Source organism: Dermacentor andersoni, chromosome 1 (genome assembly GCF_023375885.2).
Source record: "Dermacentor andersoni chromosome 1, qqDerAnde1_hic_scaffold, whole genome shotgun sequence".
In the NCBI taxonomy this organism is placed as follows: Eukaryota; Metazoa; Arthropoda; class Arachnida; order Ixodida; family Ixodidae; genus Dermacentor; species Dermacentor andersoni.
Window position 1 is genome coordinate 336,703,228 of NC_092814.1, and position 19,896 is coordinate 336,723,123.

Sequence of the window (19,896 nt, forward strand, 5' to 3'; positions counted from 1 at the left end):
CTTTTTTTTTGTGTTTGGGGAGAGCAACGTTAGAATACCTCTGGTAGGTATTACGAGTCGTTCGTACGCCCCGCGTTCTCGGATGAGACGTTTTGGATTCGTATTTGCCGTCCTGTATGTACAGGGAAACTACCGCGGCGCTCTTGCACTTCCCTGCGATGCCAGCACGGTAATCGCAGCTCCCCGCTAGGATTTGCTGCTGTCGCCGATCTTCAAGAATCAATGTCGCCTATAATTTCATGCGTCCACACCGTAGATAACGAAGTAACTTACGCTGAGCTTCACGCATCTCGCTGGTGCATTATTTTTCGTTTGCGGAATAAGCCTAGCAGTCACTTCCGATCAGTGCGAGTTCAACACTTCCCTCACGTCGTAGACGTGCCCCACTTCAAATAGACGACTTCCTTTCTCTAAATTCTTTTCACGAAAAAAGCTATGAAGATCTTGTAATTCCCGAAACCCGGTTAAAATTAATATCGGCACGCTGTTTCGCGCCATCGCTACCGTTTGACAGGGCGCCAAACACGCAGCGCGAGCCGCTGACGCCGTGAGTAATCCTACCACATTCGCGCAACTACTCGTCAGATGGCGCTAGGGGTCGGAAAGACAGGGCGCCGCCTAGCACTTGCAACGTGCCCATAGCAACCTATTCAACTTCATCATTCATTATACCGCACCTCAACAAACAAGAATCATTTAAGCTATCTCGCGCGACTTCGTCCACAACGGCTGAACTGTTCGCAATCCTATGTGCCATAAAATTGATATTGTCAGTAAGAGATGCGCAAAAATGGGTAATTTTCAGCGATTCACAGGCGGCTCTAACATCACTCTGCAACACAAAGGGGAAAACATTCAGTGACAGTATAATATATGAAACACTTAAAAACCTCACGAAGGCAAGCGAAGCAAAACATTCAATAGCATTCCAGTGGATACCAGGGCATTGCGACATTCCTGGCAACACAGCAGCCGATGAAGCAGCACGACAAGCGCACCTCAAAGATGATACGGCTCCGCTCCCAATATCAAAGGATGAATTACGCTGCATTATAAGGACAACGTCTCTCAAAATGTCTCGAAACACTTGGTTCGACCAGAATTCTAAGCGCTCGGACTTATATCATATTGATCCATTTATTGAATACAAATTTTCATTGTCATTAGATAGAACTATGGAAACCCTTATTCATCGATTAAGGCTAGGCACTGCCTACACAAAGCATTTCTTACACAGAATTGGCCGTGCGGAAACCCCCGAATGTGATTGTGGATTTGTAGACGAAGATATATATCACCTCCTTCTAGATTGCGCACATCACGACACACCAAGAAGCCGACTTAAATCAGCGCTAATTAAATTAGACCGCAGACTTTTCAGTTTAAGGAAACTTTTGGGCCCTTGGCCAACAACGGTCTTACAGAAGAGTGCTTTAAAAGCACTAAAGACTTTTCTTGAAGACAGTGGCATTGCTGGACGTTATTAGCGCTTTCATTGTTCCATTCATTTCATTGTCACTGTATATATCCATCTGTTTGTGAATTACGTTATGTTGACTGTTCTGTTGTGACTGTATGTGATAATGCATTTACACGATGTATGTACCACCCGCTGACTAGACAATGTCTTATTAGGCGACAATATCGTTTGTACTTTTGAGACTTTCATCTACATAAGTGTGGAGACATTTACATTGTATATTGTATGTACCATGTGTTCCTTACGTCATAGTGTTCCTGTGGAAACGTTGCTTGATAAGTCCTGGTGCTTGTGTGAAAAGACTATTTGATATGTCACCTTGAACCCTGTACGATGTATGACGGAACCACTGAAGAGATGAGGAGTAGCCGGCGTCTTAAACTGTGCGCCAACATCTCCTTATATCATATCAATAAAAAAAATGGCAATAACTCTTCGACAGGAGTTACACCAGTTAAGACACGAGTTCAACAAGATAGAGAGCGCCTGAGCAACGAAATGCCACGGGACAGACAGGAACTCAAGGAGGGTTACACGCAAAATAGGCAGGAACTAAAGGAATAAATCAAACCCACCCTGCAACACATGTTCAATGAGTTAATTCATGAATTTCGACAACAAGTTTGTGACGAAGTTAGTCGAAGAGTCACCCACAACGCCACCCCGAGCCGCACCCGTCTTGGCCCACTCGAGGCAAGAGACGATATCCGGACACATCCATACGCACGCCCTTTATTTCATGTCAGCTCATAATAAATCATGGCTACACAACAAAATGTAGCGCAAGCACAACCCATCAAAATTTGGCAATGTAACTGCCGCAGTTTCCGTCGGAAACGAGGAAATCTTACGCAGTTCATACACGCACAGACACACACACCAGACATATTGGCACTTCAACAAACATACATTGAACCTAAACTGACTGGATACAATACTTTTATGCACAAAGAACGCCCGAATGGGTCGATTAAAAGAGCAACATTAGTGTCAAAGAGATTAACCGCAATCGACCACACACTCAGCTCCGAACGCATACCGCACGTACTCATCGAAATGATTCTTGTAAACAGGAATGAGCCGAGCTTCTTTGTGCTCAACGTCTATAGCGCCCCTAAAGATCGGGCAGACTGTTTCGACGGACTGTTCAAACACGCACTAAAGATAGCCAAGCAGTGGTTACTTATCGTAGGGGACTTTAATGCAGCACGGCCAACGTGGGATTACAAGACAACTGATCCAAAGTTACGCAGTCGAACTAACGCGAAACAATTGGACGAACCTATTCAATCAAATGCAGGGTACCTTGGGCACCACCAAAACGTGGGTACTGATTAGAAATTTCATAGACCCCAATCAAACCAAGGCAACGAGCATTTAAAGACACATAGGTACAGGCCCCACACCAGCTTACATTGATTATCCGCATACGGAGCTTTCGGAATTAGACAAAGACATCACACACCATAAACTTAGAGTGGCATTGGATTATGCACCCCGAACACCATAAAGGCAGGCGCGCTGCACGTGCAATGGCACTGCACCGAGCATACGGCAATGACCGCGACACCTTCTATACAGACGCCGCGTAGCAGCTAAAGTGCTAGCTGCTAAAGTGCTAGCTGCCAGCGGCCTCAGCTAGCAGCTAAAGTGCTAGCTGAGGCCGACCGGAGGGGCAAAACAGTATTATAAGCCACGATACGGACCGACAACTGCACGGAAGCGGAAGAATGTGCCATAGCTCTCGCCATCAGCGCTCAACCCCCAGATAAGATAATATATATTCTTACAGATTCCCAGCAAGCATTTCGCAACTACGCACAAGGCCATATTTCCCCGATGACTCATCAATCGCTACACAAGAACCAACATATCCCACTAATTCACCTAGTTTGGTCATCTCGGCGTGCGTCTCTCCCTGGCAATGAGCGCGTTCATGCTACAGCCCGAGGCCTCACCCGCCGGGCGCCGGTGGAAGGGCAGTCCAGGCCAGACAAGGTGGAAAAGATACCACTTACACAAATATACTGCAACACTACAGGCTATCCCGTAGAACGTTCCCTCCACCACACGTGAAACTAAACCGCGCAGATGCAGCCGCTTGGTGCCAGTTCCAAACTAATACGTTCCCCAGCCTTGCTCTCCGCCCCAATTTTTACCCTACCCAGTATCCCGACAAATTTCCTTTCTGTGGAGGACACCAAGACCTCTACCCTTCTACGTGAAAATGCTTCAAACCACCCGGCCTTCCTACAATACTCAACGCCTCCCCATCCCAGTGGGAAGTCGCTCTTTCCAACGACCAGCGATACCTCATAAATTACGAACATTGCCTAGAGGTGCATTAGATGTATCAGTTGGAGATTCAAGACCTCCTATAGAGGTTGAAATTGCTCTAGTTCACGAGAGAATAACGTTGATGGTACTGTCAAAAGTCTTTTTTTTTACGTTGAAAAGATGTTATATAAATGTATCTGCTGGATATTCACTACATATTTTGGATATTATTGTAAGGCTGAGATGCCCTATAACCGCGTTACCCCGATGATATTTTGTACATCCACCTTACTGTGTGGGAACAGTTTAGCATATCTTATTGACGGACGGTAAATAGGAGATACAATTTTAATAACATTGCTGAGAAATAAAAACTCGCGAGACTGCCTGGCGTATCAGGGCTTTTGCATATTGCTTGCTATGAATGTTACGTCCCCACTAGGCGCTCTTCACGACCTTACACCTGGTACAAGTATATCATTGAAATACATCACATTTAAAGAGTAAATTGAACGCGAAAATAGGAGAGTAGAAGCTAACATATGACATGCAAACATGATAGTCATGAACTATAATTTGAGCAAGTCAGAAAATATGTTTGTCATAGGGAAACTGAAAGACTATTCACGTGCGGTCGAAAAATATTTGTCAGGTCCTTACAAATCACATGCCATGCGGCTAGCTATATATATATATATATATATAAATATTTATATATATATATATATATATATATATATATATATATATATATATATATATATATATATATATATATATATATATATATGAGGAAATTATTGAAGAATACAAATTAATGTAGTAATTATTATATAAATACAAATTTATTTTCGACGCTGTAGCCGGCCGAAGACCGGCCTTCACCGAATATCTATATATATATATATATATATATATATATATATATATATATATATATATATATATATATATATATATATATATATATATATATATATATATATATATAGTATGGATGAACTATAAGTGATACTGTTTAAATGGTGTGCACCAATGAAATATAGCTATCAATTGGTGCTCGAGTGATCTCCTATGTGCATCCAATATACGTTATCTGGTAGCCTAAAAATCATGTAGATAATACGTCCTATAAATAGCCACGCTTTTTCTTATAAAAACGGCACGTACGCGAGACGTAATAAGTACGTGACTTAAAGCCGTTGACGTTTGGATCAATGCGGCCAGGACTCAAAACATGAAGACACCGGCCCACCGCCAATCTCTCTGAGATATAGAGAAATAAAGTTTTTCCATTCCATTCCGTTGGATCAATTCTAGACGTTGAAGAGACGTTCGTGGTTCACAGGGGATTGACCGGGCCAGCCGGACAACAGCAGCAAATGGGGATCTGGACTGAGGGCTCCACCCTGTGGGTCTTCATTACCCGACAGCAAATAAAGTTTTCTCCGACTACTACTACTGCAATGGTTTAACTCATGTGCTCTTGACCTTCACACAATGCATATGAAAAAAAAAAAGAAACCACTGCCCCTGGAGGGCTTCAACCACCAAACTTATGTTGTAAACATTACATGGCCATAAAAACACTAGTGAATGCCTGACCAGCGTGTTGTGATAAAAACGATGTAGGTTAGTCAGTTTGTGCAAAACAGTTGGCCAATCAGGAGGATCACTCTGTGTAAAGAAAAAATCGCGTATATCTATAACACACTTTCAACGAAGTACTGTTGAGTAGGGGTCTGAACAATGCGCTCATGCTTAATATCCATACGCTTTCTCCACACGTTATGCACGCACAGAAGTATTAATACGTAGCCAAGCAGTCCCCTGGTTCAGCGCCTCGGAGGAAACGTATCCCGAATGGACTTATCAGCAAATCCTTTTTTAGGCTGCGTTTTAGAACATCCCACAAAAACACCGCATCATGACAGTCCAGAAAGATATGCTCCATCGTCTCCGGTTCTTTGCGATATCAAGCAATTCACAGACGAAGGTAGAAATATGCCTTTGCTTTGCAGCCACGGCTCCCCTGGAAGATTGCCTGTGTGTAATTGGAAAAAGAAAGATTTAACCGAGGCTCTTACTGGCTTTCTTTTAACTCTCTTAAGAACATGTCGTTCTGAACCTAAAACATGTACAGTACGATACAAAGGTACAGGCAAGAATACATAAACAAGATCATTGTACAATTTCTTGCTAGTAATATCGGCCAGATATTCACTTGAAAATCTCGCGCTTAGTATATCAAAAGACTCGACCACTTCGGCCAAAAATGCACTTAGAACTGCGCTGTATGCTACATAAACGTGTTTTTCTGAGCGTGAAAGAAGCCCGAAAATATACGCAAACATAGCCGCGCGACTGGCTGCTCAAGGGATTTTGCGTGTATTCGTGGGCTTCTTTCACGCTCGCAACAAAATAAATAAAAATATCTTTGATGTAGCACGTATTGAGCAAAAAGCTGTATCGGAAGTATTTGATGTTGCTCTACAATTTTCTCATTGACACTTTTCGTCTAATTATAATATTTGAGAAGTTGATAAATTAATTAAGACTAATGATATAGTTTGGCGAAATGAAAAAAATAATCTGAGTATCTCCAAGCGACGTCAAACAACATTACCTTGGTTCTGTCGAGCTACGTGTCATATTCATATCCTTAATGTTTGGCTCAAGTTACGTGGGACTCCTTGTATGTTGTTACCAGCTTCGCAGAGATACATTTATTTCTACGAGGGGCCAGCTGTCGGGGAATGTGCCTCTTCGCATATTGGAAAAAATACACATTTTACACTGGTAATTTATTGAAGGGTATATTCACAACGGTATATTTTTTACAGATCATCTCTTGTATGGGCTGTAGGGTGTAAAGGTGTTTCTTTTGTCAATAACTTCTGAGTGCCGATGATGCTGCATAAAAATATGCATTGAGAGACCGGCCTACGTAAGCGTAAAAATTAGATTACGGTAATGTGGTAGACGATCGTGTATTTGTGTAATTCCCACAAGAGATAGCCATTCCGTAATTGGCGTTTCGCGAGAAGCAGAAGTACAAGCGCAAGTATCGATTCTCTCTCCTTTGCAGCTTACGTCAGGCTGATGTGTACAATCTTGTACGAGTCACTAGACGACAAGTGAATGAATGAAATAAAAATGGAGGCTGTGTTGTGTGACTTATCGTCTTCCTCCTATTTGTTATCTGCCGTGTTACGAGCATAATCAAAGGCTGATGCAGTGGTGACGTCACCTTCGCATCGCTCCTTCGATACAAGCTTGCCCACTGTAGACGCTAAGTATTTTTGTTGTCCTTGTCTTGTGCACTAAAACTGATTTCTTTGTTGTGCGCTTCATGACCTTTATTTGAACTGTAATAAAAGGCAAAGCGAAAATTGTGCGATTGCGCGATCATACCTCGGACAGCCTGCTTAGGTTGTAGTATTGTGAGTAACCACCATCTTTAGGATATATTTCAAATTTCAAAGCGCCCTTGCTGCGAGATTTAGAGTTCTGAATTGCAGAAACGTAAAAAAACGTTCTTTTGAGTGGCAATTCTACTGGCAACGTTCGACCGACGCCCTTTGCCAGAGGCGTCGCTGGTCCAAGACAGAGTGATTATGCGCGTGAGCTTGTAAGCGAGCGGGCGCACCGCAACACGCTCCTATTGGTTTTCTTGCTATGCCCCGCTCGAACTATTATTATCAGTGTCCCATGGGTGCCAAGGTAGCCGTAGCAATTGCCCCACGCAACGAAGAGACGGTTTGAGGTTTCCTTCCTTTTACCAGAACGGTGGCGGGGGATGAACCTGACCGAGGTTTACCATCGCGGGACAGCGGCGTACAAGGTGACTACGCTACACGATAAGTGCAGTCCTAAAATTTCCCGCCTCCACGCAGGCAGCAGCGCCTCGCGGCCGCGCTGAGGCTGTCGCTGCTGGCCGGCGTCGTGATGAGCCTGGCGCCAGCAGCGAGCGGCGAGGACGAGGGCAGCCTGCGGCTGGTCATCGGCGCTCGCGTGACGACGCACGAGGGCCGCGGCAACGTCGAGATCTTCCACGCCGATCGGTGGGGCGCCGTGTGCGACGACGAGTGGGACACCCGCGAGGCGCAGGTCGTCTGCCGCATGTTGGGACACGAGAACGCCTCGGCCAGCGTCACCGTCAACGCACACTTCGGAAAAGCGCTCAGTGAGTAACTATAGTGTCTTACCTTTGTTTTTTTTCTTAACGTACGAAAAAATTCCCGCCATCACTTTCTGAATCATTATTGGGAAATTTGTTTTTGCGCGCCTCCGTTGTTGGCGGTGTCCCAACTTTTCTGCCACCAAACCTCCAATAGCTTTTTACTAATCCCTATTGCGGACAGGTTTCCTTTGCCTGTACCCTCTAGCCAATGGCTGTACCCTATGGCTTCAATCCCTGTACCCAATTGCTTCAAGGAGGCCATCGGAATCTAAACCGATAGGACGGTAGACATTTTTACTCAAGGAGAGTGTGGTGAGAGGCTAGTCGGTAAGACATATTTTTGAGAACTTAAACTGCTTAGGGACGAGACATGGAAGTGCGTTCGTCCCTTCTTCTACTTCGGTGTCTCGTCCCTAGCGCAGTTCAAGTTCCCCAAAATAGATATCTTGACATTCTAATAAAACATTCTCCATCGTTTCCCCAGCGTTACCGCAGCAAGCACATGCTTCTTCTCCCTTTGTGTACCTCATCTTATATATATACATTATAATGCAGCCTGATCTCACTTCAAAAAGTAAAGAGCTTCCCTTTGAGTTAGCATAATTTGATTCTTTCCCAATTTTCCTTTTCACCACACACGTAGTTACTAATAGCCAATTTATTTTAAATTGCCACCACCCAGGAGATTGTCTCAGCCTCTGTTACTTGGAGTTTAATGTTCTTTGTTGCCATGTTGTTTACTATTCCGGTCGCATACTTGCTGGTAAGCTTCCTAGTTCTTTTCTTCCGATGGGACAAAATATTTTTCCTTTACAATTACTTGAACACTATCGCTACCCACTGACTTTCTTTCATATTCCTCGGCCATTTTTCGAGATTGACTTGACTCTGAACTTCCCTCACTTCAAAAATTGTCCAGCCGATATCACCCCGCACGGCTTCATTTGTAGTCTTCCCGTGAGCGCCCAATGTGAGGTGTCCCATTGACCTTGAGTTGCCATCGATTCCTGATTGTACCCATCTTTTCAAGCAAACAACTGCATTTCCAAATGCAAGTCCTGGAACCATTACACCTTTCCACATACCACGTAGCACCTCGTACCTATTGTATCCCCATTGTGCTCTGTTTTTCGTTGTGACCACATTTTTCTTCCCTGTTGTTATTATTGTTTTTTCCCTGTGTTTCCGTATATCTGTTGCCCTCGTTGATCCATAAGCCAAATCTATGTGTAGAGGCAGCGCCACTGGTGGCCAACCGCACAAGTGAAATTCCAAAACACGCATGCTTAGAACACAGGAACCTTCTCGCCTTCGGTTGGTGTCTGCATCGGAGCCATTTACTTTACGTCGCTGGATCGAGACCGTTTGGACATGTCAACAGCGTTGTATGATCAGAAGGTCGGTCCCAGCTTCCCAGCTACTTATAGCACACGCTCAAAGCCAGGAGCGGCATTCACTAAACTGCGCTATTCGTACGCAATTGCTTAGACAAAAAGTTCTTACTCGAAGTTAACAGTGCAAATGAAGTGGCTGCACATTTAACTGACGGTATGAGACCGAAGAGGAAACAAAGCTAGGATTTAACGACAAGAAATGAAAGAAGTACGGTCGTCTGATAGCATGATCGCACATCATGCATATGGAGTTGTGGCTATCTTCTTACGACAAATCACTGCACACCCCTACGACAGTTTCCTTTTCCGGCCGTCTGCTGTATACAGCGCTGACAAGCTTAATCGCGCTCGCCCGTTCACCGCAACGGCGTTAGAAGTATCGCAGTGGAAGTGCTACGCATTCTTTTCGCATTTCTGCGAGAAACAGCACTGATGGACACATGGTGACATATTTGGTGCATAAGGAGACGCTCAGACGGAGAAATCGCCACCCAGTTCTGCCAGGTTAACCCCGCCTATATACATCATTACCAACACCATATTACAAAGCGAATAAATGTTTTTATTTCGATAATAACCAACACCCACCGCTGTCCCCGAGCAGAACTCCGACACGCTATCACACCAAGTCACAGAATCAAAGGACAAAACCCAACACGCGCCCCAGGAGGAGAAGATCACTGACCCAACCACCAAGAAACGAACACGCACTTCATCACGACATAACAAGGACCTGACCCAATTGGAAACTCAGCTCGAAGCCAAAATTGAAGCGCTCGCCAACACCTACGCCAGCACGGCTGCCGTGACCGACCAACGACTGGCACGGCTGGAGGAACCGACCACCACGTCCTTCCGCACCATACAAGAGCGTTTCCAATTCATTGAACACACCCTCAAGCCTGTAGTCCGCAGCCCCATCTTTTCAGCGGAATTCGCGAAACACCCATACCTCCAAGAACAGACGCAAGCCCCACCCTCACCACAACTATGTCCCAAAACCAATCCACAATAGCATCGCTACCGGGCCTTACGGTCTGGCAGTGGAACTGCCACAGTTACAACAACAAGAAAGCAGTGCTGCAACAACATATTACCACACTAAACAAGAAACCCGACATTATCCTGCTGCAAGAAACGGCGACGGTGACCCCCACCCTCCCTGGGTATCGCGCTCACGTTAGCCAGGCGGAGGGACGGGGCGTCTGCACGTTCGTCCGCAAAGGGCTCACGTTCATCGAGCACCAACTCAAACACGGCCGCAGCAGGGTGGAATACGCCTTCACCGAAATCATCCCAAGCAAACAACGGAAAGGCAGCCTGTTCATCGCCAACATCTACAGTAACCCCAAGCACCAAACACAGAAATTCAAGACCCTACTACACACAGCCAGCACCCAAGCCAGAGACAACACGTTGCTGATCGGAGGGGACTTCAACGCCGCCCATCGAGCGTGGGGTTATGTGAAAGACACGGCCAAGGGACGGGACTTATTACAGGATACCCTGGACCACAAATGTGTCCTAATCACGGACCCCGCGCATCCTACCCGCATCGGGAACTCCGTAGCACGAGACACCACACCAGACCTTACGTTCATAAAAAATGACCACACGGGCAAAGTAACATGGCACAACACGGGCGTCGACCTGGGTAGTGACCACTACATCCTCGAAATTACGATACCCAACCAATCACGGAGAAATATCATTATACATAAGTGGACGGACTGGGACGAATTCCGTAAGGGGCGCCTCACCACAGCACAAGACATCACAGAGATCGAAACCTGGACGTCGGAACTCCGCGATGCAGTGCGCTCAGCCACAAAGACCATAGAAACAGACGAGGACGTCATCATCATGGACAGCCGCCTGGCCCATCTGATAGAGGCCAAACGTTCGATACAGGCGCGTTGGAAGCAGCACCGGCTGAATCGCAAATTGAGGAAGAAGGTGGCTGACTTAAATAGGGCCATTGAACATCATTGCAGGCTCCTGTGCCGTCAACAGTGGAACGAGATCTGCAACCGAGCTGACAGGGAATCGCATCGCAGTTGTACATGCAATCTATTTCGGCACCTCCTAGACGAAACAAAGACCAAGTCAAACCAGCGCGACCGCCTGGCCCGCCTCATGCACACCATCACACAACAACAAGGAAAAGACGCTGTTATCAGGAGCCTGGAAGCCAAGTATCTGCCAGACACGCCAACGGAAACCCACCCGCCGTACGGGGGGCTGCCCAACGCGTGGCTCGACCGAGACATTACCATATCAGAGGTACGCGTAGTGCTGCACGAGCTCAACACCCGCTCAGCAGCCGGCCCAGATCTCCTTACAAACAAGGTGCTACGCAACCTGGACGACGCTTCGATAGAGGCCCTAACCGATTACTTCAATGAATGCTGGCATTCGGGCAAGCTCCCCCGACAGTGGAAAACGGCAAGAACGATCCTGATTCCGAAACCGGGCAAACCACTGGACATCGGCAACCTGCGTCCCATCTCGCTGACGTCCTGCGTGGGCAAGGTGCTGGAGCACGGGGTCGCCAACCGGTGGCAGGAATACCTAGAGAAGGAAGGCCTCTATCCTGACACGATGATCGGCTTCCGGCGCAGACTCAGCACACAAGATGCCATGTTACAACTCAAACAAGAAATCGTCGACAACAAGACACAAGACAGCAAAGTAATTCTGGGTCTCGATTTACAAAGTGCATTCGACAAAGTCAAACACTCAGCCATATTAGGACAAGTATCAAGACTCAACATGGGGGTAACGAGCTACAATTATATTCAAGACTTCTTGACCAACCGCACGGTAGAACTGCACGCCGGAGACCTCAAGCTCCCCGAACACAAGCTCGGCAGTACGGGTACTACACAGGGTTCGGTCATATCGCCGTTGCTCTTTAACCTCGTCATGATCGGGGTAGCGAGGGCAGTAACGGGCACCGGCGTCCGGCATACGATCTACGCCGACGACATTACCCTGTGGGCGGCCGGCGGCACCGACGCCAGCATCGAGCAACAGCTGCAAGCGGCGGTTACCGCCATTGAGCAGCACCTTGACGGCACAGGCCTAATGTGCTGGCCCGCCAAATCCGAGCTGTTCGTCGTCACACCGCTTCGACCGGGACGGAAGCGTGCTCCTCTTCGGGCGTGTGATCACATCAAAATTGTGACTGCATCGGGGCAACGCATCACCGAAGTTCCCAAGATCACGGTCCTGGGCCTGCTGCTCAACAAGAGCGGCCGCAACGACGAGACCATCAACAAGCTTACCACCAAGGCAATGGACGCCATCCGGCTCATACATCGAGTCTCTACACGACGGGCGGGCATGCGTGAAGACAGTCTCGTGCGCCTTGTCCAGTCGTTCGTGATCAGTCACATCGCCTACGTTGCGCCCTACCTTAACTGGCCCGTCACTGACAGGACCAAGATCAACACGCTGATCAGACGGGCTTACAAGACAGCGCTCGGTTTAATGGAGACCACGAGTACGGCTCGGCTCTTGCAGCTCGGCGTCCATCACACCCTAGAAGAAATAGCCGAGGCGCAGCTCAGCGCGCAATTCGAGCGCCTCTCTACCATCAAGACGGGCCGCAGTATACTGACGTCCCTGGGTTACAATCCCCAAGCTCCCAGCAGGCAACCGTGCGAGATCACAGATGAGGCGCGGGCCCACATTTACGTGGACCCCATCCCAAAGAACATGCACCCAGAATACAACCAAGAACGGCGGCAGGCGCGGGCCAAGGCCCTCACCGAGCAACACGCCCAAGACCCGCACGCCCGGTACGTGGACGCCGCGGAATACAAGCGGGAAGGCTTCGCGGCAGTGGTCGTTGCGGCGGCTACCGGCACCAAGACAACGGCAGCGAGCGTGCGGTGCACGAACGCCACAGACGCCGAGGAGGTTGCCATCGCTCTGGCGATCACCGAGGCCGAGTGTCGCACCGTGCTCAGCGACTCGAGGAATGCCGTGCGCAACTTTGCCAAGGGGCGAATATGGGCGTCGGCGACCGCCATCATCGGCAAGCTCCAACTTCAAGACCGCGACAGCACCGTCCCTATTAAGTGGTTCCCGGCGCACGCCGGCGATTGTGCATCCTCACCGAACCACAACGAGACGGCCCATTCGGCGGCGCGAGCGCTTACCTTCCGCGCCCCCGAGAGTGACCGTTCCGTGTGGTGGTTCGAAACCAAGGACAGATTGACTAGTTATGCCGAAGTAACCAAGTGTTACCGCTTAGCTCGACGGACAATGCCGCCTCCCCACCCGGCCCTCAGTCGGGAGGAGGGCGTAATCCTAAGACAAATACAGACCGCGTCACTCCTCACCCCCGCAATGCTGCACGTGCTTCACCCAGAGCTCTATCCGAGTGGGCTGTGCGGTGTTTGTGCAGCGGGTCCGGCGGACCAATGGCACATCATGCGGGACTGTGCCAGGTTCCCGACGGCAGCTACCTCAAGGACTTACCCGCCAGAACTTCAAAGTGCACTGCAGTCTGCTGACAAGGACTCACAACTATGGGCCGTCCAGCAGGCCCGGGGTGCGCTCGAAAAGCACAAGCCTCATGACCCACTACAAACGGGCCCAACTGGGCTAGTGCAGAGTAGGGTATAACCCCGGGTCGACGCTTGGCCAGCGTCACGACTCGTTAAATCGTCGTTTGCCGGCAGTTTATTAAAGTTATTCCTATCCTATCCTATCCTAATCAGGGAAATAAAAAGAACTTAACGAATATATAGTTGATATGGCCTCAAGGCGACCAGCACCCGTATGTTCATCGGCATGGTATGTGATCGCACTGCACATGGTTGCAGGTGCGGTTCTAATGCCGCGTCAAGGCTCAATATCAGCTCCCTCGGCAGCCGGTATCCTCTATAAGGTGCTGGTCGACAATGTCGTCGAGTGTCCATCGACGACTAAACGCACGCTCCCTTCGCATAGGATCTCTGTCGAGGGATCTGTCGATCTCTGTCGAGTGTAACCTTGAAAATGAAATACAGAAAAAGCCGACGCTACCAACATTCCCAGAATAATGAGAGAAAACTTCATTATACGTAACATCCACACATGCAAGTTTCGCCGCCTATCACACTTTGACATGGTATCAGCGTTCATCGCTGCTTTTTTGCTTCTTCTCAGCTGATAAAACACGATGATGCCTCGCACCAGGTCAAGTGTTTGTTTTGGCACGTTCAGGGGGACGCATTCCCACGGAGGCGAAATGCGCGAAAACGCGTATGCATCAATTTTGGAGACCGGTAATCAATAATAGGTTGTTGATGTCAGGGCCTGGAGCTCGTACAGCGCCGTCTGTGATAGCAGAACTTGCACCACGTAAAAGTCAAGGCTAATCAGTCAACATCATCACGATGCTCAGCGCCAAGGATGCCATAAATTTACCAGCCTCATAAGGACACATGCTACCCGCCGTGGTTGCCCAGTGCTATGGTGTTGGGCTGCTGAGCGCGAGGTCGCGGGATCGAATCTCGGTCACCGCGGCCGCATTTCGATGGCAGCGAAATTTGAAAACAACCGTGTACTTAGATTTAGGTGCACGTTAAAGAACCCCAGGTGCTCGAAATTGCCGGAGTCCTCTAGTACGGCGTGCCTCATCATTAGAAAGTAGTTTTGGCACGTAAAACCCCACAATTTTTTTTTAATTTAAGGACACGTGGTCAAGTGCACGTGAGAATACAGGTTCAAGAGGAGGGGGGGGGGGGGGGGCTTTGGGCCAGTTGGTCCGACACACCAGAGAATGCAAAGGTTGCTACCCCAAATTCAATCAAGCCATAATTGTAGGACGGGGAGACTATAGACATGAGCGAGCAATTATGGAAGCGGCACACATGCGCAGACTTGGGCTAGACACGTGTGTAAGTGAGCCTGCGGTGGCTCTCCTAAATAAAGAAGCCCGGTTTTTGATTAACCTGTGATAGTTGATTTTTTGCCCCTTGGGACTTTCCATAGACGTCTAGGGTGCTTTCTGCCACGTGTTACATTTTGTCCATCAGTATGTCAAGGCACGCTGCGCGCAGATTCGACATTTTGCTGCGATGTGTTTCATGGTAAAAAACCTCAGTTGCTAGTTACCGCTCGTCCTGTCCACTCCTTCGTCACGTGGCCTCTGATGTCGCGGTTCTTTTTCCTCTTTAAACACGTCAGAATACTGCACAGCACCGTACACGAAGCACATAGCGGTTCAACATTCTTGCTGGTTTCGCATCAAATTGGTTCAAGTCGTTGATCTTACGACATTGACGTACTTTGTTTGGAGCAGTCACTGCACATAGGCACATATAGCACTAGGCCAAGGTTGGGGTGGTGGTATCATCGCGGCTCCCGACACGGTTCTATAAACAAGCAAATGCGGCCTCGTATATATAGTACGAAGTAAATTGCGGCTCAAGAGCAACAGTTCGTAAAAATTCCGGACGAATTTTTGGGTGTTGTAAAACGTCATCAGCGTATTTTCATGTTCACTGCAGGTCGAAGACCACTTCCAGCGATCTCTAATTAGCCCTAACCTACGCTAGTTGTCTCTAAGTTATGCCTGCAAATTTCCTGATTTTATCACCCGACCTAATTGCCTGCCGTCATCGACAGCCCTTCTTTTCTCCTATATATATAGCATCCACTCTGTATTTATAATAGACCATTGATTATCTGCTTTATCAATTATGTGACTTTCCCAGCTCCTATTTTCCCTCTTAATTTCCACTAGCACTCTTTGCTCTCTGATCCACACCGCACTCGTCCTCTCTTAGCGTTAGGCTTATCATTTTTTTTGTTCCATCGCTTGGTTTAGCGCTTCTTTACTTATTCTGAAGCCTCGTTGTTCACCTCCAAGTTTCGGCCTCTTATGATAGTACTTGAAGAATGGAATGCTTGTACAGTTTTATTTTCGACGACAGCGGTGACTCCCGGTCACGATTTCGTAATGCCGGCAGTATGGAATCCGACCATTTTCATTTTTCTGTAAATTTCCTTCTCATGATCAGGGTTCCCTGTGAGTAATTTTCCTAGATAACGTTGCTTCTGTACACATTGCAGTGGCTGACTGCCTATCATAAATTCTTGTTGGCTTGACAGATGATTCAACAGTATCTTTGTCTTCTGCATATTATTCTTTAACCTACACTCTTTCTTGCTTAAGGTCCTCAGTCAATTGTTGCAATGTGCCCCATCGTTGCTGAACAGGACAGCGTCATCGGCGAGCTAAAGTTTGTTGAGATATTCGCCGTTGATCACCGCTCTCAATCCTTAGATAGAAGCACGCGCCATCCTCGGCTATCAGTTGTGGCCTCTGGCCAATCAGCCGCAACAGCGCGTTCTAACGCCTACCCGCGTCAGCTCGAGCGGCGCAGATAGACATAATTATGTTCCTAAGACTGCTACACCCCTATCGTAGAATTTCTTTTTAAGTCGTCATCTGCGACTGCTGTCTAGGTTTTGTGAATCGACTTACCCTTACTATTGGCGGAAGTACTGGAGTTCGCACCTGCGCGACCCTTACATATACGCCTTTTATCGACTAAAGCGCTCCTCTTTGAAGTTGCGGACATCGTAAGCTCTCTGATCTTACGAATAGTTTCAGCTTTGTGGATACGCTTTTTTCGTCAGATTTTTCTTACGCAGCAATTTGTTCGTAAGTTGGCCAAGTGAATCCTGGCTCAGTTATCGCACTCTAGTGGTGTAGGGTAAACGGCTCAAACTGGCTTGTGAGCGCACAGCTGTCGAGCTGCGCTGAGGAATGTGAAACACGACAGAACAATAACACATGTTGACTACGTGGATGGTGCGGACGGTGAGCCCCAGAGTTAAATGCTTGCCGTTTTAGAGTAAAAACCAATAAAATGATGCGATGTTAGCCTAGGACCATCTTTAGTATCCATGTGAGCAAACAGCAAAACGAAAACCAAGCCTCACACAACTTAAACTACATTCAAGAGATAATATACTAAACCTTTCATTGAAATAGTCACACAGGCTCTACATTCTATGAGGAACCTAAAATCTTTCTACGAGACAAATTGTTGAACGGGAAAGCTAATTTGTCGGAATGTAGAAATCCCCTTTTCATCAAAATCAACGCGTGATTAGTAATGATTGCTTGAAAACCACTTCTGGATTCATTGTCGTGCATTGCTAATAACAATGTACCATAAGTTGCGGTGATGAGCTGAGCTTACAGGAAACTGAACGCAAGCCTATTTTGACGTAAGGAGCCCAATCAATGCTCTTTTTTTTTTGGCAAGTAGCGTTTCTTTATTTCTTCGGCGATCGCGCCGAACCAGAACACCCATGGCATGCACGCGCACCACACGACCCTGTTCTTTTTTTTTTTCCTCTCCCTTCTAGGACCTATCCTGATGGACAACATCTACTGCACCGGTGAGGAGCGCCACATCGAGGAGTGCCCCTTCGACGGGTGGGGTGTGCACGACTGCGGCCGTGACGAGGCAGCGGGCGTCGAGTGCCAGCTCCCGCCACCGCCGACCACCCCTGGTCCGCCATCGCCTGCCATCTTCAAGAAGAAGATAAGAGTAGGAGGCGATTTCCTTTCAATCTGCACAACATGCGGTCGTGCTGAAGAGTGCTCTTCTTTAACGAACTACGACGTGTTTTCCTACCTCTTACTACACGAATGTTTCGTGATAGCTTCACTGAAAAAAGGTACATTTGTGGCAGTTTTGTGGCGAAGCTATTTACTTAATTTATAAATGTGCGATGAGTTGTGTTTTCAACTGTTTTCCCCACATTACTTGTGTTTCTATGTGATAGCTGTGATACTCACTTTCGAAGCCAGTAGTAGTGATTGCGTTGCTACAGGCAGGGCTTGCCTTGGGAGCTATAAATGATAGTGACGTGAAGCTTTGGCTATGACGCCTGTATAGAGCGTCCCAGCTAGCGTTAGCCAAGCTGCTATAAGAAAGAAAAGAAAAAAAAAACCCGATGCAAGATACGGTTATAAGACCAAGGACGTTCGGTCGTTAGACTTGTGACGAACGAAGATCGTGGGTTTTATAATTCTATCTGGCGTCATATATTTTAGAGGGCAGTTCTTAGGCGCTCGTTCCTGCGTTAAGCGTCGGCGTGCCTCGTACTCGCACGGCGTAACCGTGCGAACGAGGACAGCGATCGACGAAAGCGCGAACGCGGAGTACAGCGGCGGATGAAAGGGAGCGCGAGGAGTAAAGCGGAGGAGGAGGGTGCAGCAGAAGCATGAGGAGGAAAGGCGAGGAAACCCCCTTGAAGCACCACTAGATGGCGCTCGGCGTTCTACGAGCCTTACTTCGTGTAGTTGTCGAATACTTTGCAATCGTGTTTCGTGCGAAACTGCGGTATTTTCTTAGCATTTAAAAGGAAATTCGCCAAATACGAAAAAAAACGGCTGATCCCGCACTCTATTCGCACGCATAGTGGGGTTATGTGCTGCAGGCCTGACCCGGTAGTTGCGCCGCTTTGACAGGGAGTTTCTCTTCGTATCACCGCGAGATTCCTACCAGCGGCTAGCGTAGAGTCTCCTAAAGAAGATTACTAAAGTGAACTATGGTGCTCGTGTCTAAGGAAGCTGCAAGCATGGCGTTTGAGCCAGCATGCAAGTGATAGTTATTGGATGGATTTGAATTAAAGTCGTCCTTCTGGCTTAAAATAGCCGTGCGACTCAGCAAATTTATCGTTTTCAACAAAATTTAAAGCGTAGCAATTGGCAGTGATTGCAAATACGCGCAAAGTCTTTTTGCCATGTGTTTCGAAAAGTAGGATTTCTTCAAAATTTGGGCCATTAAAGGCAAGTTAATCGTAGTAAACAAAGCCACAAGAACGTGGGAAGCCACAAGCATGAAGGTCAGGTAAATTAATGTACTAACCATCGTTCCCATGGTGGCTGAACAATCGCAGCGGTGCAGTTCACATAGTAAATTGTGTAGGAAAGCTTACGGCGACGAGTCTCGTGTCTGAGCCCACGACCGTTTGTGCCAGAGGTAAGCAGACTGCCAAAGCCAAGTTATCAAAAAATTGCAGACTAAGCTTTCGATTTGCCACATGTAAGGCCAACCGGAACGTGGACATGAATGTAGCCGCCACATCGAAAAAGATCAACATGCCATATTTACGACTGAAATGCCGCATCACAATGCCGGAATCGGCTTGTTCGCCGCATGTGTAACTGCTGCAGCGCACAAGCCGTATGTGATGTCGACTTTTCTAATATTTCACGGCTTTCTAACGAACGAAGAAAAAGAGTGACACAAGAGACAGCTCACCGAAAACAAAGAAATTGTTATCGAATGTGACATAAGACGTTATTTTGACATATCTAGCGTAAGTATAATAATGAAAAAGATTGTTGAATAATAATTACAAGGTATTTGATTAAGAGCCACTGAGCCACCATCGGAAATCGCTTTCAAGATTGGGGCCCGCGCGTCGCTCTTCAACGGGAACTCAGCGACGAGAACACAATACGCACGGCGCTGTCAGCAGACAACGCTCTCTGTCGCAAGGCCCTTACCGCTACTCGGTGCCGCTACCGGAGTACT

At 47.5% G+C, this 19,896-nt stretch overlaps 1 protein-coding gene across 1 annotated transcript in view; it reads left to right on the plus strand.

Annotated features, from left to right (window-relative positions):
* LOC126516467 (lysyl oxidase homolog 3-like) overlaps window positions 1-19,896 on the plus strand; it is a 154,182-nt gene that overhangs the window by 105,594 nt on the left and 28,692 nt on the right. The window contains exons 2-3 of the mRNA XM_050166596.3: window positions 7,654-7,943; window positions 17,714-17,898. Of these exons, the coding sequence (XP_050022553.1) occupies window positions 7,654-7,943; window positions 17,714-17,898 (475 nt within the window). The remainder of the gene's footprint in view (window positions 1-7,653; window positions 7,944-17,713; window positions 17,899-19,896) is intronic.